This window comes from Dendropsophus ebraccatus, chromosome 4, assembly GCF_027789765.1.
Source record: "Dendropsophus ebraccatus isolate aDenEbr1 chromosome 4, aDenEbr1.pat, whole genome shotgun sequence".
Classification (NCBI taxonomy): Eukaryota; Metazoa; Chordata; class Amphibia; order Anura; family Hylidae; genus Dendropsophus; species Dendropsophus ebraccatus.
Genome location: NC_091457.1, coordinates 99,763,970 through 99,781,736, shown reverse-complemented (window position 1 = coordinate 99,781,736; position 17,767 = coordinate 99,763,970). Strand labels below are relative to the sequence as shown.

Here is a 17,767-nt window from a genome sequence, read left to right as displayed (position 1 = left end):
AATATTTCTTAAAATTATTTTGCCTGAACTTCCCCTTTAACCTCAGGACAGTTATACCCCTCAAGTAGGAGAGATCAAAGGGACTGTACTGCAGTACAGCACAGTGCAAGATAGCTGCTTTCTACTGACTTTTGTTTGGCTGAGTAGGAAAGAAAACACTACCTAGCTACCCCCAGAGACAAAGTCCTGGGACTCGTACTACCAATCAGGACAGAAACCTGATGCAATATGTGCTGATTAGAGATGAGCGAAGCTCGAGTCCATCTGAACCCGAACGTTCCGCATTTGATTAGCGGTGGCTGCTGAAGTTGGATAAAGCTCTAAGGCTATGTGGAAAACATGGATATAGTCATTGGCTGTATCCATGTTTTCCAGACAACCTTACAGCTTTATCTAAGTTCAGCAGCCACCGCTAATCAAATGCCGATCGTTCGGGTTCGGATGGACTCAAACCCGAACCCGGTTCGCTCATCTCTAGTGCTGATTACTTAGTGTGGCATATTGGACTCTTATAGAGCCTATAGTTGACATTTTAAAACTTGAACCGTTGGTACTGTTAAAGAGGATGTGCCACCAGGTACATCCTCTTGAATTTAACACACCGAGATTGGCGCTGTCATGGGGAAGCCGGTGCCGCAGTACGTTTTTCGAACCGCGGCACGATTCCTGTGTACGGCGCCGTTCTATCGGAACCAGAAAAAAAACGAAAAACGGACCGCATCGGCTTCCCCATGACAGCGCCAATCTATTTGTGGTGATACATCCTCTTTAAACTTAAACTGTTTTTGTATTGTACTTTTTTTTTATGTCCTTTTTGGCTCACTGGCGGTGAGTCACATAAAAAGCATAAAAGAGGAAAAGACAGAAAAAGGAGAACTCATTGCAGGGTGTTTTTATTGCCTTATTTGTTTAACTTCTGAAAACATTGTACACTCCATGTTAATTACATACAATTTTTGACGGATTTACTATATGTCAACATGATTTGTAATCTTTTATTGCACTGTATGATTAGATAATGTTAATGCTACCCCTGCAATGAGAATGCAAATAAAAAAATTAAAAAGTTGAATAGTGTTTAAAGTGGGACTCTCACTCTGCCGCTGCACCTACACACCACACCTCACATCAGTTCTAAACGAGGTCCAGTTGCCGTGTGTCCGGGGGTGGGTGTTACCACTCCTGGCCACTGTGGCAAGTAGCCCCCCAAACACCAGAGCTCACCAGCAGGTTTAATACAAGTCACAGCAACCCGGGCCATGGCATAAATGTTTATATACACAATATACATATGGTACATACATCATAAACACACACATACTGTACATACATACATACATTGTAAACACACACTTACATACTTTACATACATACAGATCCTTGCCATACCGTGCTCCAGAGTCCGTGCTCCTCCTCAGTGGCCAGAGCACTGCCCCAGACCTCCATAAGTGCACTCCGGCAGCTTCAAAATGAGCGTGCTGCAGGATCACACTCCAAATCTTTGTTGAGGGCGCTCCCGGCTGGGTGACATCATGGCTCAGTGGCTCCACTTGATAGGCATCGTTCTCCTGGCAGCTGTGCTGCAGTTATGTTTGATCGGCAGGTCTCCCTGCCAGTTTGTTTCGTTATCAGGTGTTGTGTGAGGATCAGGGGGAAGGTGGTCCAATCACGTTCTGGACTGAGCCCCTGACCTCCTATAAAAGGTTTCACATGTCTCCTTTTCTTTGCTGGCTATTAGTCTCATTAAGCGCGATAAGCGTACCCTGTTCTTGTATTTTTATACATGGCTTATCTTACCTTGGCTCTTGTTCTTCTGTCTACTCTTTGGATTCTGACTTTGTTTCTTATTGTTCGTTAGGTTTCACTGTGGCTCCTATGAACATCTTTTGGTGTTTTGTTTGTCTTTCTCTCCTGTTTACACCTTGACTCAGGTTAGGAGACATTGCCCAGTTGCCTGCAGCTGCCTAGGGCTGTCTGAGGCAAGTAGGTAGGCACAGTTGGGTGGAGTGAGTTCATTGCCCGCTGTTAGTGTCCACCCTGTCCTCTTTCTAGTCGTTCCATGGCAGTCTAGTTGACACATACATCATACACACACATATACAGTACATATGGCCCAGAGAGGAGGGGAGCCCGGTGTTCTGATGTTCAGCCTGCTCACTGTAGTGCAAGGTGAGTGTGCTGGACATCAGAAAACAGAGCAGGACCTGTGATCCTTCCTGCAGAGAGTGAGAGGGATGAAGGACCGGATCACATGAACTGCAGTTCCTCAATAGTATAGTGTGCAGATCACCTGGGCAGATAGGAAGAGGGAGAAGACTGAGCTGTAATTGCTGTGTGTATGAGCTGTAATTGCTGTGTGTATGAGTGATGTTTGTCAGTCAGTAATGTGTGTCAGTAAGTGTGTGTGTCAGTTAGTAATGTGTAGATGAAAAAGAGAGACATTGGTGCCTTCTGGTGTAGTAAATCTTAGTCAATAAAACTATAGAAATTAGTGGTTTCACTCACCTAGAGGAGTTGTGCAGATATATAGGCACAACTCTATAGAGAGCATATATACACCTTGCTACAAGCTACTCTCGTCTTTAGGCTGGAATAACCAATATGGATAGATGATCCCAACCAGAACCATCTGGGATCGAGGCCCTTCTGAATGGACTTAGCACAGGTATTGGGGTGTCACTGTGGGCAGTTACACATCGGGTTGGTTAAACTTGTTTTGGCTCTATCTTACATGAGGGCCTTCCTCAGGCATCACCTTATGTAAGGCGCTCATGCAATATAGCGCCGAAACGCGTTGCGTTAAAAAAAGGTTTATCGCATGTCACATGTCTTTTGTGGCCTATATGATAAGGTGCCCCTTATTTCCTAGTCCCCTTCTCTAGGGTATTGCAGGATCCCATAGACTCAGACTCCACACTTAGGATCTGTCATTTTATTCATTCTTTGGTAAAACAGGTAAAACAAGCAAAACCCAAAAAGAAATTAAAATCGAGGATCCACTCTGCGGAAAACCCAAATAAGGAGATGAGCCCCCTAAAACCAGGATGGCGGGTATCTAGGTGAGAGCAGCCAGGGGGGAGACCCAGGAATATGAGGTGTAGAGGGAAACTATTCAGAGAAACAGCCTGGGACTTGAAACCAGAAAGTGTCAGAGAAAAGGCCCCAGTGCAGGGGTAGGTGAGGTCTCTGCCTGTTAATCACCCTTGGTAACAGCCACTGACCACTCTGGGAAATATAAATTAGAGTGAGACCTGAAAGACAGTTTAGCCCTCACTCTGTTGTCTCTTCTATACAACCCTCTGACAGCACCGGTTTCCCTGTGCCACAATGTCTCAATCCAGTAGTCTCTCCCCTGTCTCTCATTGGTGGGAGGGGGTGGGGCAAGATACAGGAGCGCAGTGCAGTGATTGTGAGCAGTGGGACCCCCCGTTACTTCATTGGGGTTGAGTCATTGCAGAGTACAATCTCCAGTTCCTTGCGGTAGAGGCGTCCACCATCACACAGCGACATGATGCTCTGACGATAGCCGGTCAGGCTCTGAATGTTCACCTCCTGCAATAAGACAACAGGATCATGGGAGAGTGGAGCATCAGACAAAAAAACTCCTTATCATTTCCATTTCACTGATGTAAGGGCCCCATACACTTTTAATAACTGACGGCTGAATGATTGTCTGGCCGTCAGTTATACCTCCCATCCCCTGCCCGTCCTCCCCATACACAGGAACCACCAAGCATTCCTGTGTTCTCTATGGGATGGGGTAAGCCTTATGAGATCCCTAGGGCTTTCTACACAGTTTAGCCTGCTCACTACAGCTTTATCATGGCTCCCATGCTTCTGCTGGTTTTTAGGGTGTACACAAAGACAGAAAAGTGCAGGTTTACCTCCTGTGTGTGTGCAGAAAAATGCCATATATAAGTGCTAATCCTCATGTACACACCTACATCTGCCTGAAATGACAGGTACGCTTTAAGGGCAGGTAAGCAGCAGGTTGGCTACAGCATCTACAGAAGGGTGAGTGGCATTTTGTTCACCTGCCCTAAGTGTGTCCCTCAAACCCGCGCCATGTGGCTCTGAACTGCTGCCTTGTCTCCACCTCTATCCCTCATGCTAACATTTATCACCTGGGGAGAGATCACTGGCCACAATATAGAGGCCTAAAACATTTCCTGAATAGCAGAATGAACTCAAGCAGTTGACAAAGTGTCAGGCAGTGGCCGAGTGTCAAGTAATGGTTGAAGTGTCCAGAAAAGGAAGAGGTCACAGAGGTTCTATTATCCTTTATTATTCTGTCACCTCCTTGTAGAATTCTTGGCCTTGTTACAGCCATACTATTCCTGTTTCCTTTGCACTTCCCCAGTCGCTCTGATTCCTTGCGTCATTTTGTCACCATCATGCCATTATCTCTTCTCTCAGTAACTCACCTTTTTGTTTTTATCAAAGAAATCCTTCAGTAAAGCGTCCAGCTCATGCTCATCAATGTATCCATTCCCATCCTGAAACAAGAGCCACAGGTTAGAGGTCATCCTGCGGCGGCAGGCCCTGTCCCCATGTACTGTCTTGTCATTACCTTGTCATAGAAGTTGAAAATTGCATTGAATTCCTCACAGCTAAGCTTCATACCCTGGAAGACAACAGGACAACAGTAAAGTCCTGACCCCTGGACTGTACATAAAAACACAAGGGGCCAGCACTGGTGTATTAGAGGACCCGCCATACCTGGAATTTAAGTAAGAAGTTTTCCTGCACAGGAAGCAGTCTGTAATACAGAATATATTGATCAGTACATGTTAACTATTACTATAGCTACCAATTTAAAGGGGGTGAAGCATTCTCCACACACAGGCTCAGAATATTATGTTATGAAGTAATAGTTATCGCTGTAATAACTCATCTCCAGATGGCGGCTTTTAGGATCAAGCAACTCATCACATGTAGTCAGGGCACCTTGCAGGGGGGCAGCACCAGGGAGCAGGGGGAAGGAAAGACCTTTTTTTTTGTTTAAATTTTTTTAGTCTCCCACCTCCCTTTCAGACTTGCCAGTAAATTTGGTGTTTTTTTTTAGGGGGGGGGGGGGTGTTATTGGTCAGGTCTGGTATGGCGGTGTTATTCAGTCACTGTACGGCGGTATTGGTCAGGTCTGGTATAACAGTGTTAACCAGAGGATTATTGGCCAATACCAGACCTTACCAATAACACCATCCCCCTCAAAAAAACACCAGATTTACTGGCAAGTCTGAAAGGGAGGTGGGAGACTAAAGAATTAAAACAAAACAAAAAAAGGTTGTTTCCTTCCCCCTGCTCCCTAGTGCTGCCCCCTGCAAGGTGCCCTGACTACATGTGATGAGTTGCTTGATCCTGGTTAACGCATGACAGTCTGGTTTCGGCTGCATGTGGCGTCGTACAGTTAATGTAGGAATGCGGCCTAAGATTGATCAGATATCAATATGATGTTCACAAACTAGAAAATCATGATGCTAATTGGTGAGTGAAGAGTGAAGGGGCGGCTGCAGGTTCGGTGCCTAGGGCAGCAGTAGCTGTTAATACGGCCCAACATGTAGTCATGTTACCTGGACATCTCAGACAAACAAAGCTTCCCATCTCCATTCAGGTCAAACATGCGGAGCTGCAAGAAAAGAGGATCCATATCACACACCATACTACTCTCTATTGTTACAAGACCTCTAGAGGATGCACAAGCATAATATTTGTTGTGTCTGACTTTCTCAGCATTAACAACATGTACTATTAATTATGAGGGCACTCTGACTGCAGGAGTCACAGTAATTTTGTGAGGGGTTTAGGTGGCAGGGGATGGATAAGTCACAAAAGCTTTGTAAGGCTTGAGAAATCTAGATTGGTGGGGGTCTAGGTGTTGATACTGAATGCTGTGCAGAATACTTCCCCCTATTTGATATACTGTATTTTCTGGTGTATAAGGCGACTTTTTAACCCCGAAAAATCTTCTCGGAAGTCGGGGGTGGTCTTATACATCGGGTATGGTTGCCCCATGCGGTGGGGGAGCTCAAAAACAGCCCCACCGTATGCGGCGACCGCTATAAAAAAAACAAACAATTCAACTCACCTGCGCGTCTCCCATCATGTTTCTGGTGCAGACAGTGTAATGCAGAGACACTGCCTGTGCCAGAAGTCCCTGAAGCTCTCCCGACAGCCGAGCGTCTAATTGGAGAAGCTCGCAGATGCTCGGCTGCTTCGGGAAAATGACACCAGTCCCCGAAGCCTCTGTCATTCTCCCAAAGCTCTCCCGGCAGCCGTACGTCTCCGAGTTTCTCCGATGAGACGCTCGGCTGCCGGGAGAGCTTCAAAGACCTCCGGCGCATGTAGTGTGCATCAACCTGCCAGCATCGGGAACATGACGGGAGACGCACGGCTGCCAGGAATGGGTGACAAGTGAGTTGATTGTTGTTTTTTTGTTTGTTTTAAACTTCATTTAACCCTGTTTACATGGGAATATAATTAAACATGATATGCCGACTGGGTAATAGAGCCAAGTCATGAGCATATTATGGCCAGGTTTGTCATCTCCAATGGAGAAGGGAGCTGCAGTAGAGGAAAGGGATAGAAAAGGAGAAATATTTTTAAAAAACTCATTGCACTCATTATTAAAAGTGACAGCAGAATGCGCTCATTATTAAAAGTGACAGCAGAGTGCGCTCATTATTAAAAGTGACAGCAGAGTGCGCTCATTATTAAAAGTGGCAGCAGAGTGCACTCATTATTAAAAGTGGCAGCAGAGTGCACTCATTATTAAAAGTGGCAGAAGAGCGCACTCTTTATTAAAAGTTATATACAAGAATTGGGGCATGCACTACCAAATGGTATAAATAAACGGGGTAAACAATATAGGGGACTCCCTAGGTAAACACACGGTCCTACAGCTCTCCCTGACGAAGTTCCGGTGGAACGTAACGCGTAGGGGCATCATGGGTAGCCACGGATCACTCCTCTCCCTCTTTATTTGGTGATGTGTTTTTTGATGGTCTTCATTTCTTTTTGATATTCATTACTGTTCACTATTTTCTTTTAGTCACCAATTATTTGACACACACACAGTTATATACATATATACATTTTTCCTTTGGTTATGATTCCTGTATTTCTAGGTTGTATATTCACTGTGTTTCACTAATGAGGGTCAGTTGAGCTTTACTGTAGGACCGTGTGTTTACCCCGGGGGTCCCCTATATTGTGTGGGTCCCACCATGTGTGTTTTTTTTCTTTTGGGAATTTTAATTGTTTTTAATATGCAGGGATTTCTGTTCCTCTGCCAACCTTTGTGTCAGTATATGTTATTCTTTTTGGTAATTATCAATAAACATTTTTTGTATTATCTCTTACCTTGGAGTGCTCCTTTATATAACATACCCCTGTTTTTTTTGTGGTGTTGTGTCTCTTTATTAAAAGTGACAGCAGAGTGCACTCATTATTCAAAGTGGCAGCAGAGTGCACTCATTATTCAAAGTGGCAGCAGAGTGCTCTCACCAGCTAATTTGAAAGCAAAAATGTTTTTGGTTAAAGTCCCCTTTTTAGCATTACTTTATGTATTCTATATTCAGTTTGGATGTAAAATCTAATATATACACATATACACACATTGGCCCAAATTTATCAAAGGGTGTAAAATATACACTGGTGTAAACTGCCCACAGCAACCAATCACAGCTCCTCTTTCAGTTGAAAGCTGAGCTGTGATTGGCTGCTGTGGGCAGTTTACACCAGTGTATATTTTACACCCTTTGACGAATCTCCCCCATTATCTATAGTTGGGCTGCACTCCGTATGTTCTACCAATACTCTCTACAGTGAGGGCATACTTTAGAGTGTACCTGTACTCTCTATAATCGAGGTGTACTGCCTACAGTTGGTGTGTACTCTCTATAATCAAGGTGTATTTCTTATAATGTAGGTATAATCTATATAGTTTACTTGTATTAAATTTAGTTAGGGTAAATGCTCAATAGACAGGGGATAGTGTCTATAGTCAGGGTGCACTCACTAAAGTCAGGGGGAACTGTCTATAGTTAGTGTGTACTCTCTATTGTCGGAGTTAATTTTTTAACTCTACCTGTACTCTCTATAGTTTACCTGCTTTCTCTTAAGTCTGGAAGTGCTCTTGGAGTCCACCTGTACTATCAGTGTGCACTGTCTATAGTTGGGGATGTACTGACAATATGCAGGGTGAATTACCTATAGTCTTGGTATAATCTCTATGGTCTACTTGTAGTCACTATGGTCATGGTTTACTCACTATATTTAGAGTCAACTACCTATAGTTTGGGTGTACTTTCTATAATCTGAGTATACTCACTATAGTTTGGGTGTACTCTTGGAGTTTCTTTTCATCAAATGGTCGGTTTGCTTTCTTCAGCAGATCAGACAGAAAGCCCTGAAACGATCAGAAACTTCATCAGGTAAATGACAAAGACATGGAGAAGTTATTACATTAAAGTACAGGGCAGGATTAATTTTCAGAGCCAATTCCTAAGTGCATAAACCTACAGCCCCTACCCCATCATCCTACCCTCTGCACATTCTCACCTTTAGTTCATTGGCTTCAATGTAGCCACTCCTGTCTGTGTCGTATTTCCTCCAGGCCTGAAATATTGTTAAGAAATTAATTTTCTGCTCTTCCATAATTTTGAGAAAGCAGCGGTGTATGTAGTAGAGTTTGGGTTGTAGTATGGTGCAGAATAGGGCAGTGCAATAGTTTTAGTGTGTGCAGGTGCAGTGTAGTGTGCTGCAGTACACATATGTGTACAGGTGGGTTAGAGGTTAGTCTGTACAGGTGCAGTGTAGTGTGCTGCAGTAGACATATGTGTACAGGTGGGGTACAGGTTAGTGTGGGCAGGTGCAGTGCAGTGTGCTGCAGTAGACATATGTGTACAGGTGGGGTATAGGTTACTGTGTGCAGGTGCAGTGTAGTGTGCTGTAGTAGACATATGTGTACAGGTGGGATAACAGGTTAGTGTGTGCAGTGTAGTGTGCTGTAGTAGACATAAATGTACAGGTGACATTACAGGTTAGTGTGTGCAGGTGCAGTGTAGTGTGCTGTAGTAGACATATGTGTACAGGTGGGGTACAGGTTAGTGTGTGCAGGTGCAGTGTAGTGTGCTGCAGTAGACATATGTGTACAGGTGGGATACAGGTTAGTGTGTGCAGGTGCAGTGTAGTGTGCTGCAGTATGTGCTGCAGTAGACAATTGTGTACAGGTGGGGTACAGGTTAGTGTGTGCAGGGTAGTGTGCTGCAGTATGTGCTGCAGTAGACAATTGTGTACAGGTGGGGTACAGGTTAGTGTGTGCAGTGTAGTGTGCTGCAGTAGACATGTGTACAGGTGGGATACAGGTTAGTGTGTGCAGGTGCAGTGTAATGTGCTGCAGTAGACATATGTGTACAGGTGGGGTACAGGTTAGTGTGTGCAGGTGCAGTATAGTGTCCTGCAATAGACATGTGTACAGGTGGGGTACAGGTTAGTGTGTGCAGTGTAGTGTAGTGTGCTGCAGTATGCATATGTGTACAGGTGCAGTGTAGTGTGCTGCAGTAGATATATGTGTACAATTGGGGTACAAGTTAGTATGTGCAGGTGCAGTGTAGTGTCCTACAGTAGACATATGTGTACAGGTGGGGTACAGGTTAGTGTGTGCAGGTGCAGTGCAGTGTCCTGTAGTAGACATATGTGTACAGACGGTGTACAGGTTAGTGTGTGCAGTGTAGTGTGCTGCAGTAGACATATGTGTATAAGTGGAGTACAGGTTATTGTGTGCAGGTGCAGTGTAGCAGTGTAGTGTGCTGCAGTAGACATATGTGTACAGGTGGGGTTACAGGTTAGTGTGTGCAGGTGCAGTGTAGTGTGCTGCAGTAGACATATGTGTACAGGTGGGGTTACAGGTTAGTGTGTGCAGGTGCAGTGTAGTGTGCTGTAATAGACATATGTGTACAATTGGGGTACAGGTTAGTGTGTGCAGTGTAGTGTAGTGTGCTGCAGTATACATATGTGTACAGGTTAGTGTGTGCAGGTGCAGTGTAGTGTGCTGTAATAGACATATGTGTACAATTGTGGTACAGGTTAGTGTGTGCAGTGTAGTGTGCTGCAGTAGACATATGTGTACAGGTTAGTGTGTGCAGTGTAGTGTGCTGAAGTAGACATATGTGTACAGGTGGGGTACAGGTTAGTGTGTGCAGGTGCAGTGTAGTGTGCTGTAATAGACATATGTGTACAGGTGGGGTACAGGTTAGTGTGTGCAGGTGCAGTGTAGTGTGCTGTAGTAGACATATGTGTACAGGTGGGGTACAGGTTAGTGTGTGCAGGTGCAGTGTGGTGTGCTGCAGTAGACATATGTGTACAGGTGGGGTACAGGTAAGTGTGTGCAGTGTAGTGTGCTGCAGTAGACATATGTGTACAGGTGGGGTACAGGTTAGTGTGTGCAGGTGCAGTGTAGTGTGCTGTAGTAGACATATGTGTACAGGTGGGGCACAGGTTAGTGTGTGCAGTGTAGTGTGCTGCAGTAGACATGTGTACAGGTGGGATACAGGTTAGTGTGTGCAGGTGCAGTGTAGTGTGCTGTAGTATGTGCTGCAGTAGACAATTGTGTACAGGTGGGGTACAGGTTAGTGTGTGCAGGGTAGTGTGCTGCAGTATGTGCTGCAGTAGACAATTGTGTACAGGTGGGGTACAGGTTAGTGTGTGCAGTGTAGTGTGCTGCAGTAGACATGTGTACAGGTGGGATACAGGTTAGTGTGTGCAGGTGCAGTGTAATGTGCTGCAGTAGACATATGTGTACAGGTGGGGTACAGGTTAGTGTGTGCAGGTGCAGTATAGTGTCCTGCAATAGACATGTGTACAGGTGGGGTACAGGTTAGTGTGTGCAGTGTAGTGTAGTGTGCTGCAGTATACATAAGTGTACAGGTGCAGTGTAGTGTGCTGCAGTAGATATATGTGTACAATTGGGGTACAGGTTAGTATTTGCAGGTGCAGTGTAGTGTCCTACAGTAGACATATGTGTACAGGTCGGGTACAGGTTAGTGTGTGCAGGTGCAGTGCAGTGTCCTGTAGTAGACATATGTGTACAGACGGTGTACAGGTTAGTGTGTGCAGTGTAGTGTGCTGCAGTAGACATATGTGTATAAGTGGAGTACAGGTTATTGTGTGCAGGTGCAGTGTAGCAGTGTAGTGTGCTGCAGTAGACATATGTGTACAGGTGGGGTTACAGGTTAGTGTGTGCAGGTGCAGTGTAGTGTGCTGTAATAGACATATGTGTACAATTGGGGTACAGGTTAGTGTGTGCAGTGTAGTGTAGTGTGCTGCAGTATACATATGTGTACAGGTTAGTGTGTGCAGGTGCAGTGTAGTATGCTGTAATAGACATATGTGTACAATTGTGGTACAGGTTAGTGTGTGCAGTGTAGTGTGCTGCAGTAGACATATGTGTACAGGTTAGTGTGTGCAGTGTAGTGTGCTGAAGTAGACATATGTGTACAGGTGGGGTACAGGTTAGTGTGTGCAGGTGCAGTGTAGTGTGCTGTAATAGACATATGTGTACAGGTGGGGTACAGGTTAGTGTGTGCGGTGTAGTGTGTTGCAGTAGACATATGTGTACAAGTGGGGTACAGGTTAGTGTGTGCAGGTGCGGTGTAGTGTCCTGTAGTAGACATATGTGTACAAGTGGGGTACAGGTTAGTGTGTGCAGGTGCAGTGTAGTGTCCTGCAGTAGACATGTGTACAGGTGGGGTAGAGGTTAGTGTGTGCGGTGCAGTATGCTGCAGTAGACATATGTGTACAGGTTAGTGTGTGCAGTGTAGTGTGCTGCAGTAGACATGTGTACAAGTGGGGTACAGGTTAGTGTGTGCAGGAGCAGTGTAGTGTGCTGCAGTAGAAATATATGTACAGGTGGGGTACAGGTTAGTGTGTGCAGTGTAGTGTGCTGGAAAGATGAGTACTTAGGTGGGAGGTAACTACCAAGAGAGATGCCTACATGGCAGGAAGGGGGGCTAACTACCAGGAAAGATGACTACATAGGTGGGTTTTAACTACCAAGAGAGATGCCTACAGAGTGGGGCTAACTACCAGGGGAGATTACTACATAGATGGGAGAGGGACTAACTACCAGGGTAGATACCTATATGGGGAGAGGGGGCTAACTAACCAGCGGAAATGCCTATGGAGAGGCTAGCTACCTTAGGAGATGATTACATGGGGGAGGGGGCTAACTAACAGGGGGTATTACCTACAGGGAGAATGCCTACACATGGTATGCTACATACTGGTGGACATGGGGAGTTCACTGGGGAGTTAACTTATAGGGGGATGCCTACTTACCAGGGACACTACCTATGGGGGAACATAGCTGAGGGACTACTTACTGGGGGAGCTACTTAAACAGAGTTGCCAAAATACTACACAGATGCACTGAGGGGGGGCTGACCTCTATATAGTAGCACAGAGAGGCCTAACTACTATATGGAGGGCACAGAGAGACCTAACTACTGTATGGGGGGCACAGAGAGACCTAACTACTGTATGGGGGCACAGAAGAATCTAACTACTAAATTAATACAAGGGGACTAATTGCTATATGAGGGCACAGATGGGACAATACAGATGTGGAAGATGACGATCATACATGAGTGAGAAGTCTAAAATGTTTATCTGATAAATCCTACAGGGACAGCTCGTGAATGATTGCCCAGGCCAGATGGAGAAGAAAAGGAAATGTGAACAACTCTTGTGATTAATTTAAAGAAGACACCCCTGGTGAGTCATTGGCTGTAACTGCACTGTAATCACTTATGGCGTGCAGGGCCTAGGTACACCTGATATCTACTGCTATATGGTCACTGTATAAGGTGATATTGATCATTGTAGAGTAGATTTTATTCAGTAGCAGTGGTGGTAATATTTGTCAATTGTAAACTGGTACTGTTTGTATTATTGGTGCTAGTATACTAGATTTGGTCAGTAAAGTGGTAACATTAGTGGTCATGCATAGTAATACATTTTGCAATCAAAAGTTTGCTATGGGGCCCAGTCATTTCTAGTTACGCCCCTGGTGCATCAGAATTTAGTGTGAGCATATAAAACATAATCTAATGCAGTACAGGTTTGTTTGCAGAGAGTGTAGCGTGGGAGAGTTGAGTATGTACAGGTAGGGTTCAGTGTGGTGTAGCAGAGTGTGCACTGGTGAACTATTGTGTGGTTCACCACTTACCTCCATAAACTCAGTGCTAGAGCCGGCGTGTTGTCTAAAGCAAAGCAGAAAATTTTCTTCTGTTGGGAGAATCTGAGCCAACTAAAAGGAGAAGACAGATGAACCTGATGCAATGACACAAGCCTGGTGTGTATGGTATACTCTGCACTGCATGCATACCTAGTGATGTTCTGACATTTCTCACTCTCAGGACCCAGACTTTAAATTCATTGAACTCACCTCAGACATCTCTATGCGACCATCTGCATTCTTGTCATACTTCTGCATGAACTCTTTCAACTTCTCCCCAATGTTAATGCTGGATCCTTCCTAATTACAGAGCAGAAGACGATGTCACTCTACAAGTCATAGAACAATATGTATCATCACCAGCAGGGGGAAGCATCCACCCTTTCCCTATGACTGACGATGAGCAGAAGAAGCGCTTACGCAGAGCAGAAATGTAGACTTTAGTAGACCTGCCAATTCAGGAGTTTGGAAAAGTGGAGTGTCTGTAATGGCAGTTACATTGATTGTATCCAGCTTTTTCCAAGAACAGATGTAACTAAGATCCTGAAGACTGCACTGAGCTGAAGGAGCATTTTAAGAAGAAGACAGAAAATGTCTCCAAGGACCTCCTTCCTCCCAGCACCAGGAGCACTGTACTGGGGAGAGGTTTTGTTTGATTATTATTTCTTACCACTCCAGCTCCTCTTCTTGCAGCTTCCAGCTCCTGGAAGAAGTTCTCCAGCTCTTTTCCTTCAATGTAGCCATTTCCTAGAGAGAGAAGAAGCAATGGCAATGTGAACACTAGTGCTACTGATGGAAGGTTCAACAGGTCCACCCTACCTGCCATCCCAAGCCCTTGAAGCCTATGCTATGTCACCTTCTAATAGAACATGGATTCCAACAACTCAGCTTTTTCCAGACTACCCCCACCCACCCCCAGGAATACAAATCTCCTGTTGGATTTGACAGCACTGACAACAGTACCCTGTTGTCACCATACCCTCCTACCAGACGTTTTCAGGGCACACTGAAGATTCTATGTGATCTATGTGACTAAACTGTGGATCTTGTTTGTCCAGCTCCAAAAATCTCAACTTGCTTTTAGGTTTGCTGCAGGCTCAGCAGTATTGGTAGGTTTCGAATGGAGTTTAACCCCTTTCCTTTTGGAAATCCTCTAAATGTATCCCTCTCCTTGCCACATTGCTCCAGATCCGGGAAGCACAGAACAGGCAAGTGTATGTATTTTATGGATCTGACTGCAGAAGAAGAGGGAGCAAGTTACAAGAGGACAGCTAGGGATAGGAAAACAATATATATTTGAGAGAAACAAACAGCTGGTGTCACAGGTAGATGAATTCTGGAGCAGAACAAAGTTAGGGGGCAGAGGCCATTTTATTCTCATTCTGGGGGCAGAAAGAGATAGGATTCTGCAATGAAAACTGATATTCTAAGGACACGAGGCAGAATCTATAGTGTGATTTTCTTTCCTGGGGACCCAGCAGGCATGAGCGGAGCCACAGCTGCTCTCCTATTTTGTCATGTCATCTCCAAATTTCCCTGGGGTCCTCCTCTGATCTCTGGTGGCTTTTCTTCTCTCTCAGGATCTTAGCGTCTTTTCACTAATCGGCGAATTTGTAAATAAACACCAGGGAAAGCGCAGAACAAGGTGGGGGGCAGGTGATGGGGAGGGATCAGATGTCATATCTCCAGCATCTCAAAAGGCAAGAAAAAGAGCGCCCCCAGGGGGATGTAAGCTGAGCTGGCAGCAGCCCCCTTATTTCCCATGACTTGCAGCTAGGAGAGAAAGATTTTATACATGTCTACCCCCTGATCTTTCTCATCTTCAACAATGTCACAGCATGACTGACCCTAACAGGCCATGTCCACTTACTATCACTGGCATACAGTATTCGCATGGAGAGCAGCACAATATAATATCATTGGGGTTAGAGGTGTGTTACCCAGACAGAAGCAGAGGCAGGTGTCTGCAGGTGTTCAGGGTGGCTCTGGAGGACCCCTAGTATTGATGGTAAGGGATAGCATGGTCCAGTGTCCAGAGGAGAACTCCTTGTACTGGTAGTCAGGATGATGCCGTCCAGTGTCCAGAGGACTCCTGGCATTGTTGGTAAGGATGGCACAGTCCAGTGTCCAGGGTACTCCTGGTATTGTTGGTAAGCATGGCACAGTCCAGTGTCCAGGGGACTCCTGGTATTGTTGGTAAGCATGGCACAGTCCAGGGGACTCCTGGTATTGTTGGTAAGCATGGCACAGTCCAGTGTCCAGGGGACTCCTGGTATTGTTGGTAAGCATGGCACAGTCCAGTGTCCAGGGGACTCCTGGTATTGTTGATAAGCATGGCACAGTCCAGTGTCCAGGGAACTCCTTTCATTGTTGGTAAGCATGGCACATTCCAGTGTCCAGGGGACTCCTGGTATTGTTGGTAGGGATGGCACAGTCCAGGGGACTCCTGGTATTGTTGGTAAGCATGGCACAGTCCAGGGGACTCCTGGTATTGTTGGAAAGCATGGCACAGTCCATGGGACTCCTGGTATTGTTGGTAAGCGTGGCACAGTCCAGGGGACTCCTGGCATTGTTAGTAGGCTTGGCACAGTCCAGTGTCCAGGGGACTCCTGGCTTTGTTGGTAAGCATGGCACAGTCCAGTATCCAGGGGACTCCTGGCATTGTTGGTCATAATGATATTGTCCACTGTCAGATGAATTAGTGATCAGGATGACACAGTACAGTGTCCAGAGGACACTGTTTAAGGGTGAGATGGTACTGATGTTTAGGATAGTAGGGTGCAGTGTCCAGAGAACGTCAGGTATTGGTGATCAGGATAGCACAGTGCAGTGTACAGAGGAACCCTGGTATTGGTGATCAGGATGGCACAGTCCAGTGTCCAGAGGACCCCTGGTACTGTTGGTTAAAATGGCAGAATTCAGTATTCAGAGAACTCCTGAAAGAGGTAGTGAGAATGGTAGGATCCAGTGTCCAAAGGACTCCTGGTAATGCTGGTCAGAATGACATGATCCAGTGTCTGGAGGGATCCTGGTTTTGGTGGTCAGGATGGGAGGGCAAATTGTCCAGAGGACTTCTGGTTTTATTGATCAGGAATGCAGGGTCCAGTGTATGGAGGACTCCTGGCTCTGGTGATTAGAGTGGCAGGGTCCAGTGTCCAAAGGACCCCTGGTGTTGGTGGGCAGGATGGCAGGGTGCAGTGTCTGGAGGACTCCTAGTATTGCTATTCAGGAAGGCACTGTCCAGTGATTGGAAGACTCCTGGTACTGGTCATCAGGTCCAACATAGGCCAGTGTCCAGAGGACTCCAGGTATTGATCGCTTTGGCAGGGTCCATTGTCCGGAAAACTGTTGCTATCTGTTTTTTAATGTCCAAATATAGGAGTGCATTGAGCAGGAAAAAGCGAAAATTGGGGAGACCAACTAACAGACACAGGCTGTTAACCCTTTCTTTCTCAGTGGGCAGAGGTTAGACAGGGGCAAAGTTTGGGGTGTCACTCTTACCATCAGAATCGTAGTGTTTCCATATATCCAGGAACTGCGAGGCTGTGAGCTCTGCCAGGTGCAGGTACAGAGGCTGCTGCTTGTGAGCCATCATTCCCAGTGAGAGCAGCAAGTGACGGAGCTTCAGTGCCTCTCTCTCCAGTGATCCCAGATCCACACTGCGCCCCTCCTTTATATACACATCTCCCAGGCTGCATTGCTAGCTGTCACACACAGAGGGCAGTGCTGAGCCATACACCCAGACACTGATATGGAGTGGTGGATACCTGGAGCCGCTGCACAGTATGGAAGGCTTAATAAAACAACAAAAACTGATGCCTCCCTCTCATGCACATGAAAGCGAGGGGGGCGGGGGAGTGTAAATGTCTACACATTAGTTGTCATGTTGGATTATGTACCTATTTCAGGGACACAGAAGACAAGTATTCTATGCACTGATAATGAATCTTACTGAATATGTCAGTAACAGAAAAGGGGTGAGGTGTGAGCTATCCTCATGCTCCTGAAGTAGGTGACCTGACATTTAATACATAGATCTGTTACTGCTAGACAAACTGTATGCAGAAAAACACTTGTGTATTTTAGGGGAGAAACTTTTACAGGTGTCAATCTAGCACAGACTAGCAGTAGGGTTGCTGCTGAATCCCTCTTCCCTTAGACGCAGTGTAGCAGCAACAACAACAGTTCTACACTCTACAGAGAGGGGATCCACTTAAAGTGGGTTAACCTATGGCATGACCACATATGCCCACGTCATATTGATCTGGGACATCATTAGAAATACCTACATCATACTCACCTGACCTATGACAAGTTAAAATAAACTTTCATCATACATACCTACATCAAAATAACCTGACCTATGACATCATTAGATATACCTTCATCGTACTGACCTGAGACTTACCAACCTGTGACATTATCAGATATACCTACATCATACTGACCTGTGACATTATCAGATATACCTACCTCATGCTGACTAGTTACATTGTTTTTATGTTGTAATTTTTACACTCACCCTAAAGCAGT

At 45.6% G+C, this 17,767-nt stretch overlaps 1 protein-coding gene across 1 annotated transcript; it reads right to left on the bottom strand.

Annotated features, from left to right (window-relative positions):
• Nucleotides 1-2,950: 2,950 nt before the first annotated feature.
• CALB2 (calbindin 2) lies at nucleotides 2,951-16,862 on the bottom strand. The gene is made up of 11 exons (XM_069966390.1): nucleotides 16,736-16,862; nucleotides 13,905-13,981; nucleotides 13,445-13,534; nucleotides 13,226-13,306; nucleotides 8,560-8,616; nucleotides 8,330-8,407; nucleotides 5,571-5,626; nucleotides 4,720-4,759; nucleotides 4,571-4,624; nucleotides 4,425-4,496; nucleotides 2,951-3,552 (listed from the first exon to the last, which is right to left on the bottom strand). Exons 1-11 carry the CDS (start codon nucleotides 16,827-16,829, stop codon nucleotides 3,430-3,432), a joined length of 822 nt encoding a protein of 273 aa, XP_069822491.1. The 5' UTR covers nucleotides 16,830-16,862; the 3' UTR covers nucleotides 2,951-3,429.
• Between the last annotated feature and the right edge of the window lie 905 nt (nucleotides 16,863-17,767).